General features: G+C 58.8%; 1 protein-coding gene across 13 annotated transcripts in view; it reads right to left on the bottom strand.

Annotated features, from left to right (window-relative positions):
* LOC112659979 (RAP1 GTPase activating protein) overlaps window positions 1-15,339 on the bottom strand; it is a 64,030-nt gene extending 48,691 nt beyond the window's left edge. For 3 of the 13 annotated variants that reach the window (XR_004813654.2, XM_035713139.2, XM_035713142.2), the window contains exon 1: window positions 211-287. Coding sequence is in view for 5 of the 13 variants with exons in the window: in XM_035713139.2 (XP_035569032.1) it covers window positions 211-254 (44 nt within the window). In the remaining 8 variants the exon portion in view is untranslated. Of the gene's footprint in view, window positions 1-210; window positions 292-15,236 lie in introns of those variants that run through there. The other 10 variants (XR_004813651.2, XR_004813655.2, XR_004813653.2 and 7 more) reach the window with 8 other exon arrangements.
* Window positions 15,340-16,372: the final 1,033 nt, after the last annotated feature.

Below are 16,372 nucleotides of genomic sequence, written 5' to 3'. Positions count from 1 at the left end.
CCCTGGAATTGGCGGGGAGGTGGGCCTGGCCCGCGGCGGGCTTCTAGGTTCCCTTCTTCCAACGCCTCACTGGAGGGGCCCAACTGCACAGGCCGAGCGGGGGCTCCTGCCCGGCCTCCCCCGCCCCAGGAGCGCGCGCGCCGGGCACGTGCAGAAGCGCCCCCGCCCGCCCCCCGCCCCGCGCCCCGCTGCGCCCCCGCCCGCCCCTACCCGCCGTAGGCTCCGAAGGTGAAGCTGCGCTTCCGGCCGCTCATGGTGCCGCCGCCGCCGCCCGCCTTCCCCGCGCCCGGGTCACCTTGGCAACTCGGGCCGCCCCGCCCCGGCCACCAGCCCGGGACCGTCCGCGCCCCGCGGGCCCGGGGCCAGCTGCCGGGGCGCCGCGCGCAGAAAGGGCCGCTTGTTCGCGCCGCCGCGGCCGGGGGCGGGGGTTCGCGGGACTTTCCGAGCGGGGTCCCGGGGGCGGAGGACGCGGGGCGCACGGGGCCTCGGTGGGTGAGGGGGGCCCGGGCTGCAGACCCTCTTCGGGGGGCGACACCCTGTTCCTCCCCCCCCCCCGCCCGCCAGCCCCCATGGCGAGGGGGAGCACGCAGCGGGCCCGGCAAGAACTTGGGAACCAGGGTCAAAGTGGGCTGCTCTGTGGGCGAGTCCCTGCCCTCGCTTGTCCCTCAAAATTCTCATTTGTAAAATGGAACAACCCCCCCCACACAGACACACACTCACGCACACGCACACGCAGGCCCTGGGGTGATGGCGTTGATTCACGCGAGCGCCCAGCCCAGGCCTGGCACACAACAAACGCTCAATAAACGGCTGCTGCAAGAGTCTCTCCCCGCAAGTCAAAAGCTCCTCTCTTCTGGCAGAAGGATGAGTGAAGAATCCCCAGAACGCCCTGCTGTTGCCCACTCTCATCCCCCTCTCTGGGTGCCCCCCACAGCCCCGTGAGGAAGCGGAGGGGCAGGCGCGCAGGAATGGAGGTGGCCACCAGGTGCCCGGGCTCAGCAGCCTCCCGGGGGGAGGAACCGGGCTCTGAGTCCTAGAGCAGGTCACTCACGCGCTCACCGACACTCTGCCCCCCTCCTCCGCTTGCCGCTCACCCAGCGCTGACCCTCCAGTGTTCCACCCTACAGGAAGCTGTCTCTCCCACCCCCAACTGAAGATGTGTCAGGAGACACAGGACCTTGGTCCTGCCCCTAGGTCACCCTCCCCCCGTCCAGAATGCCCACTCTGGCCCCCAAAGAGGAAGGGATTACCCCACGGAGGCGCTCAGAGCAGTGAGGTTTTCTATGGCATTTTCTAAGGGAATGCACAGAGGACGGATGCAGGGATGCAGTACGCTGGGGGCGGGGGAGGACGACCGGGGGTACACCAGCAGGCCAGGGCGAGGGTACACCAGCAGGCCAGGGCGACAGGGCGGCAGGGATTCTTCCGAAGCCTTTCAGGAACTGTTCCACCTGGGCCCTGGGCCAGGGCTCAGCTCGCTCCAGCTTCCCCTGGGAAGTGAGTGTCTGGGTACCGACCTTCACAGTTCACCTCACACGGGCGGGCCGAGGGAGGTGATGCCCCGGTCTCCCCATTTCAAACATAAAGAAACCGAGACCTTGGCTCACAGCAATTACATCTCTCTTGGGGGGCCAGCCCCCAGCTCCCCTCCCTGCCTCTGCCCTGGACCCCTTCTCTCCACACACTTTGATGAGTGGAGCCCCTTGTTCCAAGGCCGAGCAGGGCAAGGGAGATCCCCTCCCTCAGGCCCAGAACCAACCCCTTGGTTTGGTTTTTAGAGGAGCGTCTGGCTCCCTCTTGGCAAGGTGCTAGCCAGGGCTGGGTCCCTTCTGCGTGGGCAGGGCCAGAGATTCCTGGGTGGAGGGACCAGCCACGCCAGTGTAGGAAGCCCCCTCTTCACAGGGCACTCCAGGAGGGCCCCCGAGGGGCAAGCCCTAGATACACGCAGGCTGGCCCGAGTAGGGGAAAGTCTTCCTTTCCTCAGTGATAGGAGCACATGGGTGCCCAGAAAGCTGGGAGAGATGGGGGACCAGGAGCTGGGCCTGGGCCATGGTGCGGGGGAGGCATATGCAGTGCCAGGACTGGGACCCACGGCTGCTGCACCCCCTTGGTCATGACACTCAGCCTCCTCAGTCTGTCTTTTCAGTGGGAATGATTCCTGAGTGGGCTCTCCATGTCCACTTGGCAGGGTGGCCAAGTAGTCTCCAATGTGCCAAGTTTCCCAGCCGGGCCTGGCCCCCAGGAGGCCCTGCTGGTGCTGGGACAGTGGGCCCTTGAGAGGGGCTGTGGGGGCTGCAGGATTCCCACCGAAGACAAAGAGCCCAGTGTGGGCTCCGGCCTCTCGGGTTCTGACCAGCTGCAGCTGCCTCACTGGAGAGAGCTGGGGGTGGGGTGGGGGTGGGGGTCACAGTCCCTCTGCCGGGGATGTGCAGGACACTCCCTGGCCAGCTTCAGGTCCCTCAAGCAACTGCAGAATTTAAATGTGCTGTCTTAACCTGTAGGACCACTTCCAAGAATTTACCCTCTGCCACTTCACGGCAAGGAAGCCTGAAGATGGATGGATGGCCAGGGACAAAGGGACAGGGAGGCAGGTGCTTGTTTCTCCATCCTTCAACTCTCCCAGGGTTCAAGTCCCAGCTCACCCACTTGTCAGCTGTGTGACCTTGGACAAGTCACTTAACCTTTCTGTGCCTCGCTTTCTTCATCTGCAAAATGGGCTGATGACAAAATAACAGTACCCAGCTCAAAGGGTTTTGCCAAAAATTAACTAAGTTAATAGTTATATAAGTACTGGGAATAGTCTTTGAAGAGCTAGTGTCTGTTGCATAAAACACTTGCTGCAGTGTCACTGTTCACTAGTCTGAAGAACCTGAAGTCACTATTTTTGTAAAGGTGGTGAAGATTTATTAGTAGGAATTCCACAACAAACTGATGGCCATCCAGAGGGAACCGGATAAGTAAATTAAGGTCTATGTATACCATGCAGTACCATGCAGCTGTTGGGAAGAACGGGGCAGATCTGTGTGTGGGCACGTGGGATGACCTCCAAGACACACACACACACACACAAACACACACAGAAGCAGTGCAGTAAGGGTGTTGGTGCTGGACCAGGCTCTGACACTTCCTAGCTGTGTGACCCCAAACACATTATGTAACACCCCCCCCAGACATCTGGTCTCCACTGAGAACTCAATACTCTGAGGGCAGCACAGAGCCAGTGCTCCCTGACTGAGACCGGAAGGACCTTCCACCTCTGGGGAGGGACAGAGCTCCCTTCTTCCTTTCCCTCCAGCCTCTCGCTTAGAAACCAGAGCCAGGCTCCCCCCTCCCCCCCAAGGTTCAGGCCTTCCCTCCAGGAGGAAGCTTCCACTTCTGGGCCTCCTAGATTTGCACCCAAGTTGTTCAAACAGGTGCCAGACTGTGCGAAGGAGGAGGGAAGGGTGCAGGGGTGGAGGGTTGCAGAGCTCCCTTTCCAAGTCCACCCAGGGTTGACCTCTGGGAGTTCCACCTACCTGCTTCCACCTCCCACTTCTCAACCATCAGCAGAGAAATGTAAGGGAATAGGAAGAGGCAGCCTCCTGGGAAGATCTCTAGCCCAGGCTCCAGATGGAGCTGGCGGGGTCCATTCTTGTTTCCCATTCAGGCTATCTGCCTGGAACCTCCTGGGCAGGAGACAGCGCGGTCCTGGGCTTCCTGCCCAGCCAGGCAGCCTCCTGTGTGGCTCTGCATTAATCAGGTTTCCTCCCTCGGCCTCAGTTTGCTCATCTGTTAAAACACCCACTCTCACTTTGATGGGTTAAAGACATAATAATGGAAAAATGCACTTGCCTTGAGAGAATTCCATGGACTCAAGGCATCATTATCCTTAGCTTGAGGCTTTTCTAGCCAAGCCACACCCACCCAATTCCAAGATGCTCTAAGCCCTGAACTCCCAGAGGAGTCTCCTGGGGGGTCCCCTGGTCCTGGGAAGAGAGAGAAGAGTGTGTGTGGCTTGGCTCACACCCTTTCTCCAAGCAGCTTCCCAGGGAGGTTTCTGACCCAGGCATCCTCTATCCTGGCTTTGTGACCCCGGTCTCATTCAATAGGTTCCTGAGACCCCTGCCTACTCAAAGCGTCCCCATCTGAGACTAGGAAGATCTGGCCTGGCCAGAATGACCAAAATAAATGCCTTCACCCAGACCCCCATCATTGAGGATGTGTCTCTGTTCACCCTATGGACCATGTGCCTCGAGGGGCCTGAAAACAAAGTCCTTCTGGAAACACAGGCACATGTGAAGGTACCCTTTCCTTTTCCTTCTTTCCTTCTTTCCTTCTTTCCTTCCTTCCTTCCTTCCTTCCTTCCTTCCTTCCTTCCTTCCTTCCATTATTCAGCAAATACACATTGAGCACCTACTGTGTGAGTGACCCTTTTTAGGCACTAGTGATAGTGGATGAACAAGACAGATAAGATCTGTGGTAAACCTGCATGCACCCCTGCACAGAAATTCCATGAGGTCACATATGCACTTGCCCTTGTACTATGCAAGTTAGAGACATCTAACTCACACCTACACAGATCATATCAAGATCAAATGCACGCACATGTGCTAACATAAACATCAGTCTCTATATTGCCAAGCCCCCCCAAACACACACAAATCAGTGTGCACTCACTTACTGACTATGGCTGCATTTGTATACACATGTGTGTGTTTGTGAACACACACCAATGACAACAGATTCATGCATAGATGTCACAGGCCCACACACCCTTAGATCACATTCTGCTCGTGTGATATACAGACACACATGCACACAGCACACACACACACATAGAGTGCCCAGCTAACTATTGGGAAGAAATAGAGGTTGGAGAGAGGATGGCTTTGGGGGGGGGCATGGGTCCAGAGGTGTGCAACTGCTGCATCCTGAAGGAAAGGGGAGGCTAAGGCCCCTCTCACATATTATAGGCTGGAATCCAGCCAGCCTCCTTCTCCTACCCCCCTGCTAAGGGCATTTTCAGGAGGAGGAGGGCTGAACTGGAAGGGAGACTGCTTGATGCCCAGAGCTCCACCCAGGGCAGCTGAGCTGACTGAACCCTGTGCCAGGAGGAGACTTGGGTTGAGCCCCCCCCCCCCCCAGTTCTGCCTAGCAAAACTCCTTCCCACTTGGGACTTCCACTGGTCCCAAGATGGGGGATAGGGTGCCCTGAAGATTCCCTAAAGTGCCAACCCTCCCCACTGAGCCAGTCTGGGGCTCTGTGAACCCCCCTTCACCTGGCCAAGGTCCTCACAATGACAGTGATTCTCAACAACCGTGGCTCTACCCCCTAAAGAGCCATAGAGAAATACACAAGGGTGGCTTTGGTCTTTAGCAATTCATTCAGTGGGTAGCAGCCAGGAGAGCTTTGTCAGGAGACTCTCATCTAAAGAAAACCTGTCATGCATCAAATATCCTTCCAAACATTCATGTGGGTGAAAACCCTCAGCCTAGAACCTAAGTCCAGTTTACATATGTGGGTTTTTTTTTTTTTTTTTTAAGTAAGCTCTATGCCCAGGGTGGAGCCCAATGTAGGGCTTGAACTCATGCCCTGAGATCAAGCGAGACCTGAGCTGAGATCAAGTCAGGCTAACTGACTGGACCACCCAGGTACCCCTACATTTGAGTATTTTTAGTGTGGGTTTAATACATACTGAGTCTTCCAAAGATGCAACTACTGAAGCCATTCCGAAATCAAGTATAGCGATATTTTCTGCCCTTAAATGTAAATACGTATGCATATATTTACACACATGTCTATACCTATACACACACACACACATATATATACTTATCTATCTATATCTATGTCTATACATAAACAGGTGCAAGCATTTGGTTACTTCATTAGGTCCTGTGGTGTGATCATGCCAGAGGATTTATCTATGGAAGTGAGGGCTTTTACTCCTCTTAGGGTAGTATATTGTTTGGCTTTTGAATTAGGCGTGTAGGTAGGCTTATTATCTAGGAATACCGTCACAGGAAAATAACGCGCTTTTAAATCCTTTTCTAACCAAGCTGGGGTCCTCCGCGGTCCCGGGCGCCCCCAGCTGGCCATCGCAGGAACTGCAGGGCGAGGGCCCGGCGGCCTCCAGCACCAGGGACAGCGCCCCGGGCCCGCACCCCCGGCGCCTCTCCCGGCGCGAGGGGAGACCCTGCAGGCGCCCCGAGCAACGTCTGCGTCCTCGGCTCCGAGTCGCCACCCCCCGCGCTCCTCGCTCCTCCCTTAGTGCGGAGGCGGCCCCCAGAGACTGCCCTCTCCCTTCCCCCTAGCGCGAACCGCCGCGCCTCTCCCCGCCCCCAATGGCACACCTGCCCGCCACAATAGTGGCACCTGTGCCGCCGCCCACCGTGTTCCCGCCGCCCCCTCTCCCCCTGGGACCCTTTCTCTCCGTGTTCAGATCACAGGGCCGCACCTACGCGCCCTGGGACCTCCGGGATCCCCACAAAAGCCCCAGATCATGCAAGACTTTTATGTCAGCGACGACTTATGGGGAAACTGAGGCTCGCAAACAGAGTGGAGCTGGCTTCTGACGCCCCCTCCCCAAGGCCTCAGCCCCCATCACACATGCATGCACCCCAGCTCAGCAAGAGCAGCGACTAGTCCCGGAGGCCCTGTACCAGGCACTCTCATTGGTTCAGTCCTCGTGAACACTCTGTAAATTAGGTGCAATTATCATCCCTCGTTCACAGACCAGGAAACCGAGCCCCTGAGGGGCTTGCCCGAGGGTTAATAGGAGCAGAAGTCGACTGTAAAGACTCTCCGAGGTGTGAACTATGCTCTGAGTCACTCTCAGGAACGCTCCTGTCAAGAAGAAAGCCCTTCAAACACCACTTGCTGCCCTGCTGTGACACCCTTGGAGGCCCAAAAACCTCCGGTACCTCAGGAGTTGGGTGGGGCGGTTGCACGGAACCCCCATTCCTCACAGAAGAACTCCTATCTCCCCATCCTCACGAAATTTAGCCTCACAAAGCATTTCCCCAAAGCACAGATTAGGTGCTTAATAAATACTTGCTGCTTGGCTGAAGTCCTGCCTTCCAGGAACCAGGTTTCTAAATGCAAAGCCACAACTGCCAGGGCACAGAGCCTGGACACGGAGCAGGGCAGCATGAGCCACGGGGTGGGGGACAGACATGAGAGCCAGAGAGTGGGGCTCCAGTCCAGTCCTGAGCTGTGTGACTCTAAGCCTCCCTTCTCACATCCAGAGAATGGAGATACACTAGCTGGTAGCTCACAGAGTGCTGATGCACAGTACAAGAGGTGATGCATACTTAGCACTGTGCCTTGTGCCCACAGAGGGCTTGCTAATGCCATTGTCAGCAGGGAGGGTCTTCTTTGGGACGTACAAAATCCAGAAACCCCTGCTGAGTCATGTCCCCATTTCCACAGGGTAAATCAGGCTGCCACGTACCCCATAGGCAAGTCTGTAGCTGGGTCAGGGGGCAGGAGGAGTGGGGAGAGGAAGCCATCCTACATGGAGGTGGGGGTTTAGGAATGTCTGGAGACCCACAACCTCACTGTCTCATCTCTGACCCTCAACTCCCCACCTCAGACTCCAGATCAGCTCCTGGTCTCCTCAGCATGGTAGGTACTCCGTAAATGTTTAGTGAATGAATGAATGATGTCCTACGTTGGCTGTTGAGCAAGAAGAAAGATAAAATCAATTTTATTCCTATCCTATTACATATGGGAGTTGACACTGGCATGGGTTGGATGGACCTGTGTTTGAACCCTCGCCTCTGTCACTTTCTGGTTTGTGACTTTGGGCCACATTCACAACCTCTTGAGATCTCATTTTCTCCATCTGTAAAAGAGATGGTAATGATAGTAAAAGTTCTTGATAGGGTCGTTCTTAGGATTCAGTGTAAAGTGCTCAGCCCTGGCATACAGTAGGCATTCAGTAAGTAGGAATTCTCTTTGGTACTGTTGCTGGACATGTGCTAGCACAGCCATACACTGAGTCATGAGACTCATGCCCAAGGCCCAGCTCTGTCGCTGGCTCAGTGTGACTATGGCAGGTCTCTACCCTTCTGGGCCCAGTTTCCTTCTCTGTATAATGAGGGCTCTCCAAGGCACCTTCTGAGTCTGATATTCTGGGGCAGCCTGGCACATTGGCCGGGAGGTCTCTGGGGAACAGCTCTGTCCCTTGGCTTGGAGAAGGAAAGTACGTTCCCATGCAGGGAGGAAGGTGGGCATCACTGCAACTTGTCCTGTTCCCCCTTCCACACATCTCAGAACAGAACCAGCCACACCCCCCCAGACACTGCCCCCTGCCCTGCCCCTAATGCAGAGGTTGTCCTCGTACCACATGGGCTCTGGGCCTCGGGGGTCCCAGGATGGTGCAAGGGGCCCAGGGGGAGGAGAGATCTGGGTCTGGAGCACAGGACCAAAGTTAGCTGGGGCCCATCTCTTAGCCTCTCTAAACCTCAGTTTTTCTCGCCTGCCAAGCGGGGAGGTGAATAACAACCACCACCCGAGTTTTGCCAGCCCCAAGGGCTCTGGCGCGCATAAGAGGCAACCCAGATGTGGAAGCCCTTTGTGAATTGCTACCATCGGGCATAATCATAATAATTATTATCTGTAAAACAAGGGGGTTGGACCAGCTGATCCCATGGGCTCCTCTCCAGCTCTGATGCTGAGGATTTCTCGGTTTCCAAGCTGGGAATTTATGCAGACACAGGCCAGGAGAAGCCAGGGAGACACAGGCCAGGAGAAGCCAGGGTCTGTGGGCTTCTACATACCCTGGAACCTCTGCAAAAGAATCTCCCCATTTATCCTCTTCTCCCAAGCCAGCCTGGGGGCTGAGGGAAGGCCACAGGGAAGGGGAGGAGGAGGTTCAGGGCCATGTCCTCAAAGTGCGGGGACAGCCCCAGAGTGTGAACCCCCTCTCCACCCCTGCCCAGAACTGCTGTCATTCCCTAAGGGCTCAGCCTCTTCCTCCTTACTGCACCCCTCCCCTAACCCCATCTAATTCTGCATGCAGTAGGCCAAAGTGGTGAAAAGTGGAGTTAGCCCATAATTCAAATAGCTCCAGCCATGCACCAGCTGGTGACCTTGGGCAGGCCATTTAGCCTCTCTGAACCTCGATAGGTCTAATAACAGTTGTTCTGGGGATTCAATGAGATCCATGAGAAGGGCCTAGCATAGAGGCCCACATACTCAAGTACTCAATTAATGCCCCCCCCCCCCACCGACCTGTGTTCTATCACTCAGCCTCTATTCTGCTTCTCCTTTGCCAGAACCCTCCAGGTGGTTGTTATGTTATCCCTGAGCTAGCCAGCTAGTTCCCAACAATGGGGCATGGGTGTAGGGACAGGAGACAGGTCCCAGGTTTCTCTTGTCCATCAGAGGACCAGAAAAGGTCATACTGCCCCAGCCGGGGAAGTCTGGGGGCCTGCCTGGTGAGGGGGACAGGGGAAGGCTCTGCCGCAAGTGTCTGTCCAGTCCTGTTTCTGGGGGCTTGAGGTCCTGGGGAAGGGACATGTATGTACCTAGAGACGCTCCAGTATCTCAGGTGGAAGCAGGTGGTGAATGGGACAAGGCTGGAGCCCACATACACAGAGCTTTCAGCCCTGGTATCCACAGCCTGCTGTCAGGGTTGGCGGGAGGGCTTGTGGCAGTCTGCCAGGGGTGGATGGACTCTCTCTGGACCTCGAAGAGGCAGAAGGATGGGAAGCTTTCCACTACCAATGGGCCTCGTCCTGGCAGTCCCCTGCAGGGAGATGACACACCCTATTTTGGGGGAATCAAGGCCCAGCAGTTCTGGCACTGAGCATACAAGCAGCAGAAAAGTTCCCAAGGTCACCTCCCATCAGCCACCTCCACCCCACCGCGAAAGCCCCGACTTAGAGGAGCGGGACCTTGGAGAAGGCTGTCCTCCGAGCTGGGGTTCAGGGTATCTTTCCCTCACAGACTTGGGGCCAAGAACTCAGGAGCAGGGCAGAGGGCTGAACCCACAAGTCCCACCCTTCCACTTCCCACAACAGCCTAGCAGGCGTGTGGCCCCTGTGGCCTTGAGCAGGTCACAGCATTTCCGGCCAGTGACCGGAAAATTCAGGAATCCATCCTCGTCCGCTTTCTACCCCAAATCTTAGCAGCCCCAAATTCTCAGCAGAGCCTGGGGAACAAGTAGCTACAAGAAACAGCATGATTCCCCCAGAGACACAACACACCTGAGCCACATATAGTACCGTCACCAGCTAAGTCTGATCGGACCCACACTACGAAGGCAGAAACTGCATCCACCCATTCCACGGATGGAAAGAGAGGCTTGAAGAGCCCAGTGACCTGCCTGAGGTCACCTAACGAGTGGGGTGGCATGAGAAGGGGGAAATAGGTCTCCTGATTTCCAGCATAGATGGCAGCCCCCTAGTTCCCTGAGCAGCCGGTGCCTCGGTCCTCTCGCCTGTCCTGCGAATAGAAGACGCTCCTTTGCACACATGAGGAAAAGGAGACTCAGGGAAACAGGCAAAGGAGCCTTTCTTCCACGATGGGGCAGGGCAGAGAACCGTGCCAGGTTAGCTCCTCCTTCTGCACAGGTGAGCGGGTCCCCAAGGCCTGCCCACAGAGGGTTCAGCTGGTCCCTCTGATGGTCTCCCCACCGGCTTTCAGGGAAAGGCAAACTCCTCAGTTTGGCATTCGAGGCCGTCCAGGAGAGGACTCCAGCTGGTCCCTACACACACCTTGCACCAGAGCCAAGCCAGTGTCGAGATGCCCGCCTCTCACGCTGTCGCCAGCCACGTCACCAGAAGCACCCTCACTCCCCATCACCGCGCAGCTCGTAATCCCACGAAGAGCCCCCATTACCCCTGACTGTCTGCCGTGTGCCAGGCACTGGCCCCGTCGAGGAGGAAACCACCCATCTCCTGCGATCGCAATGCCAACTGCCTTGGGAATGTGAAGTTATGGGGAAGAAAATCACCATGACCTCAAAACATTGAAGAAAAAGGCTTATTTTTTTCTTTCGCGATAATAAAACATTTGAAGTTTCTCAAATAGATTTTTCTTCGTGTTTTTCTGCTGTTTGTTTTTCCTTCTGTGCATTCCTATCTCTGAGTGCAGCTCTGTGTTTTTGCAAAGCAGCCCCTGGCCATCAGGTCTGATCTGCACAGACCGCACTCCCAGGTTGGCAGGCGAACGAGGGCGCATCATGCCTGTTCGATGGAGAAGGAGAAGAGGCACATGGAGGGTAAGTGGCTTCTCCGAAGTCATATCTCGGAGACTGGACTTGGATCCCTGACGACTCCCAGCCCATCTCCTTCTGGTCTCTGACAAATCCCCACCACAAGCTGCCTGCTGCCTTGGGTACTTGCCTCCGTGAGCCTCCCAAACCTTTGAAACACCCCCATCAGGCAAATAAAGTAGGGGATCCGCACTTTACAGATCAAGAAACAGAGGCTCAGAGATGATAGAATCATCTGCCCTAAATCGTACAGCTATTTCAGTGGCGAAGTCAAAATTTGAACTCAGGCCTTCTGCTTCCAAAAGGCTGCCCAGGGAGGGTGGCTCGTGTCGGCAGAGGTATGGACTAGGGGGTTGGGCACATCACTTCACCTCCACGAGCCTCATTCCCTGCCCTGAGATGTGGCCCCAGTAACATCACACTGGGCTGTGGAAGGGACCAAATGATGCCACGCCCAGCTCATCCCTGTTGTCCCTGGTGCCTGTCACAGTACATGAGACACACATTACGCTCAACAAATGCTTACCGAGTGTGCCACCAAGGTCCCTGCCATTGTACCAGCACACAGCATGAGCACCATAGGGACCCCCCTGTTTTGGGGAGTCTCTCCACTAGCACCCCTCTGCTTCTCCCTTCCTCCTCTCTGAGTCACTGCCTGTAAGTGCTAGTCTTCAGTCCTAAAAATAGAGCACATTTGGGGGCATAGAAATACCTGCAGATGTTACACTGCGTCAGCGCCCCCTGCCCTCAAGTCCCCCCTCTGATGACCCCAGGGTGGCCATTCCATGAAGTCCCAGGACTGATGGTCCCTGCTTCACCCAGTGTGGACTTAGGGTTCTCAATCTGCTGGACATCCTTAGCCAGGAACCACCCTCCTTGCCCCATGATGTGCAGCAGAGCCAAACTTCCTTTCCTCATTGGCACAAGGGCTGCCACCTTACACCTTGCACTTGCTGGCCAGGCTGAGCTGCCTCCCAGAGCTGGAGATGGGCCCAGAGAAGGGAAATGATTTGCCTGGATTGCACAGCCAGGCCTGGACTCAGAACCAGCACTCCGGCAAGCCTAGGATGAATGCCCAAATGAGAATGGCAAAGCCCAGAGCCTCTCGCTGCCCCGCTCTAGCATCTGTCAGCCCTGGAGACTTTATCAGAGCCCACAGAAGCACCCCTCAGAAGCTGTTTCCCAGCAATACTAGCCTCACAGGGGGTACAGCCAGTACCACCAGGGTGCCAGGGCGCAGCCTGGTGGAGGATCTCAGAGATTTCCCTCCCTTCACACCAGCTGGCCCCCAGCCTTGCTGGGAGGGCAAAGCAGAAACCAGGACTTGGTGAAGCCTCCTGGCAAAGTGGCAAAGGAAAGGGAACCCCGGGCTGCTTGGGGCTGGGGGCTGTCCTGTGTGGGGAGGGGCCGGTGGAGCAGCACCTCCAGAGACCAGGGGGCAGCAGAGTGGAGAAGCTCCTGTGGCCGCCCTGCAGGTGGTGGGGGGAAGACGGGAGAGGAGGGTCCAGGAGGGGGGTAACACCAGGCACTTTCCCAGGAGTCTCAGGGTCCTGGGTTCACGTGAAGCAGAACAAGGTGAGGCTTTGCTGGGGGAGGTCAGAGGGGCCTGTGCCACCTCCTCCCAGGGTGAGGAGGAGTTCACATCCCACACGCAGGAAGCTGATGTAATGCACACGTGTGTGCACTTGTGGTGGCCTGGGTGTGGGTGGGTACAGGTGCATATCTGCCAGGTTAATTTTTAAAAAGGGCGTGGGGCTTTCTTGTGCTCTTTCCTGCATGTGGAGGGGTCACGCGTGTGCCCTTTCCTATGTATGTAGGGGTCACGCGTGTGCCCAGGAACTATCAGTTCGATGAGGGCTTCTGAGGAGGCTCTTCGTGTGGACCACGACCTCCACCTCTGTGCATCCCCGTACTGGGTGGTGTGCGCCTCATTGTCTGTAGCGGGGGTCTCGGCCTGCACGTGCCTGCGTGTGCCTGTGTTTGAGGCTCGGGGTTTTTGTGAGTCGAGCGGTGTTTTCGTCTGTGTCTGGCTGTGCACAGGTCTCGGCTGCTCTTGCAGCATGTGTGGCTGGCTGCTCGGCAGCCTCTGACAGCCGGGACAAAAGCCTCTCTAGACAGACAGGTGGTGTGGAAGACAGACCTGCCTCAGGAGTCCTCAAAGGGTCTCTGAGCTCTGGAACGTGGCAGCCAGGCAAGGGGTGCGGCCGGCGGAGAGGGAGCTAAGGGCTAAGGCAGGGGCTTCGGGCTCCCTTACTCCAGGCCTGGGCGGAGGCTGCGGGGTCCTGAGGCCTGAGCAGTAAAGATCTCCGAGCCAAGAAGGAGACACTACATTTCAAGAGGCCAAAGGAAGATTCCCTCTTGTCTCATAGCATCATGGCAGGTGGAGGGTGCATAGAGCCAGGAGAGGGGTCTCCCGCACCCGGGGAAGAGGAGGGGCCTTTGCCCAAAGAAAGCTGAGTCCCAGGGTGGGAACTACCATCCTGGCTGTGGGAAGGGGCAGCAAAGCAAGCACGGGGCTCTGGGAGAGGAGGAAGGAAGGTCTGAGCTCTGGACCCTGAAGCGAGGTGGAGGGCTTCTCCTTAACCTGAGTCACCTTCCCCACCTCCACCCAGAGGCACCCTCACCTCCTCAAGCAGCTCAGGGAGCGGGTCACCTGTAGACCGCTCCACTTGTCACAGACCCCCCTCCCCACCCCACAAAGATCTACCCAGATCAGGGGTCCGAGAAGGGATGTTAGCCCCAGCAGAGGGCGACGCCGTGACCTTGGGCAGTCCACGTAGCCCCTCTAAGCGTCAGTTTCCCCATCTGTGCAATGGAGAGCTCAGTGCGCGTGCACATGCCCACGCACCCCACCTGAAATACTGCTGTGCGTGGGGAAGGTGCTCAAGCCACCTGGGGATTAATCTTACCTAGAATCCTTTCTGAGGCTGTTCAGGCGCCCCTCCACTCCCCTGGACCCTCCACATGCAAGAGAGGAGCTCAGAGGGCGGCTGAGGCCCTGGATGGAGAAATGGGGGGACCTCTGTGGCCAGCTGGGCAGGACCACCCCCACTCCCACGCAGCGGCTGCCCCCTCCCCATTCAAGGGCAACTTTGGCTGGTGTTTCCTCCCACTACTAGAAAACAGACCCTCCTCCCCACCCGCACCGCACAGACACACAGGAGGGAGACACCAGTGCCCCCAGCAGGGTGGGCTAAGGGCCCCGGGCCCCAGCTCCCTTTTGGAAGAAAACAACACCTCCCGCCTCATTTCCCCTTTCTCTCCAGCTCCGTCCTGACCCAGCTCCTCAGTGGCCCTTCCTGGTGGCCCCTGACTCCCCGAGGGAGGGAATGACGCTCCAGGACAGATGCCGATGCGCTGGGCGTGAGGCTGGGGTGTCCTTCCTGACTCCACCCTCAGGCCTGTGTTGTGACCCCAACAAGGACCCCAACAACTGCCCAACAAGGTCACGCACAGGTTGGGGGGTCTCACCACGGAGCGGGGACGGCGCGGGCCTCCGGGGCTGGTGTGCACGCGCGCGCCTGTGTGTGTGTGTGTGTGTGTGTGTGTGTGCACGCGCAGGACCCCAAGGCTGGCGGCAGGGCGTGTGCGGGGCGCGGGGACCGCCCTGCGGACTCCCCCGGGGGCTCAGACCCCGCGGAGCCCGAGGGAGGCGGCGAGGGGGCGCCCGGCTGCGTGACGCGAGAGCCCCGCTCCGCCGCGGGTGGGGGCGCGCTCCGTCCCCGGGAAGCGAGGACGTCGCCGCCTCTCGGCCGGGGTCGCTGCCCCAGGACCCCCGCGTCGTCCTCCGAGGCCCGGAGCGCCGGGGGCGGGGGGGGTCCCTGCCCGGGGACGGGGACGGGGACGGGGACGGGGACGCGCCCACCCCTCCGCGCCCGAGGCGCCCCCTCCCCGGGCCTGCGCGCAGGGGGAGGCACCCGCGGCCCCAGCCCCGGCCCGAGCGAGCCCCGCGGGGAAGGGGTGCTCAGGGCTCGGCCCAGGCCTGCCCCCGCCCCCGCCGCCCCCCGCAGCCCCCGGGCGGGGCGGACTCACCGCGGGCCTGCGCCGGGCGTCCTGGGCTCCGCGCTCCGGTGCCCGCGGCCGCCGCTGCAGCTCTGCCCGGACGCCGCTCCGCGTTCGCCGCCGCCGCCGCCGCAGTTCGGGGGGGGGGGGGGCTCACGTGACCGCGGAGCGCTCCTTCCCGGCGCCGCTCCCCCCGTCACTGCGGAGCCCGGGCCGCGGGCGAGCGGGCGGGAGCGGCGGAGGCCCCCGCCCTGCCGGCCCCCGCGCGCCCGCCCGTGCCCCCATTTCACAGGTGGGGAAACTGAGGACCAGAGCGCGCCAGGACGCGCCCCGGGCGAGCACCCAGCGGCCCGGCTAACAGCCTGCGCCCCAAGGGGAGGGGGACAGCTTCTGGGGCAACGGGGGAGGGGGCGACGCGAAAGGTGGGGGACACGGGCCCGCAGGGGCGGCGAGGAAGGAAAAGGCTTGAGCCCCGACTGCGCGCCCCCCGCGCCGGGGAGCTTGCCGGAGTCCTCGCAGGAGCAGGAGCCGCGTCGTGACCACCCCCGCCCCCCCCGCCCCGCGGTCAGCGCCTCTGGACCTGCGCCCCGGGCTGCGGGCTGCGCGGCTGGCTCCCCACTCCCAGCCTAGCCTGGAACGGGGGCGGGGGTGGGGGTGAGGGTGGGGGGAGGGACAGCGGCGGGAAGCAGGAGGGTCAGGACAAGAGCTGAAACCCAGGCCGGAGCCACGGGGATCCCTCCAGCCGGCCTGCTGAGGCCCAGAGAGGGGAAGAGATTTGCCCAAGGTCACATGCAAGCCAGCCTCACCGAGGGGGACGCCGTGGGGGTCACACACCTCCAGGAGGAAGTGGCCGGGTGTCATCAGGGCCAGAGCTCTGGGCGACGATGGGTGAGGGTATGCTTGGTGGCCCCGTGACCATGTCCCAAGCCACATATAACATTGATGTTAGAGGGGATCCTTGAGACCTCTGGATCTCACTCCTTTGCTCTAATAACTGGGGAAACTGAGTCTGCAAAAGAGGTAGAGACAAGCGTCCCATCTAACCAACCCTCGAGAATTAATGGATCAAGCCGGCAGGACCCTCTGAGGTCAGAGTCCAATTGGCCCACTTCACAGACAGGTTAGGGAGGACTCAAGCCTCTATTCACTTATTCAGCTTATTTATT

Source organism: Canis lupus, chromosome 2, assembly GCF_003254725.2.
Source record: "Canis lupus dingo isolate Sandy chromosome 2, ASM325472v2, whole genome shotgun sequence".
In the NCBI taxonomy this organism is placed as follows: Eukaryota; Metazoa; Chordata; class Mammalia; order Carnivora; family Canidae; genus Canis; species Canis lupus.
The sequence above is the reverse complement of the archived record's forward strand: the minus strand, read 5'-3'. Positions and strand labels throughout refer to the sequence as shown.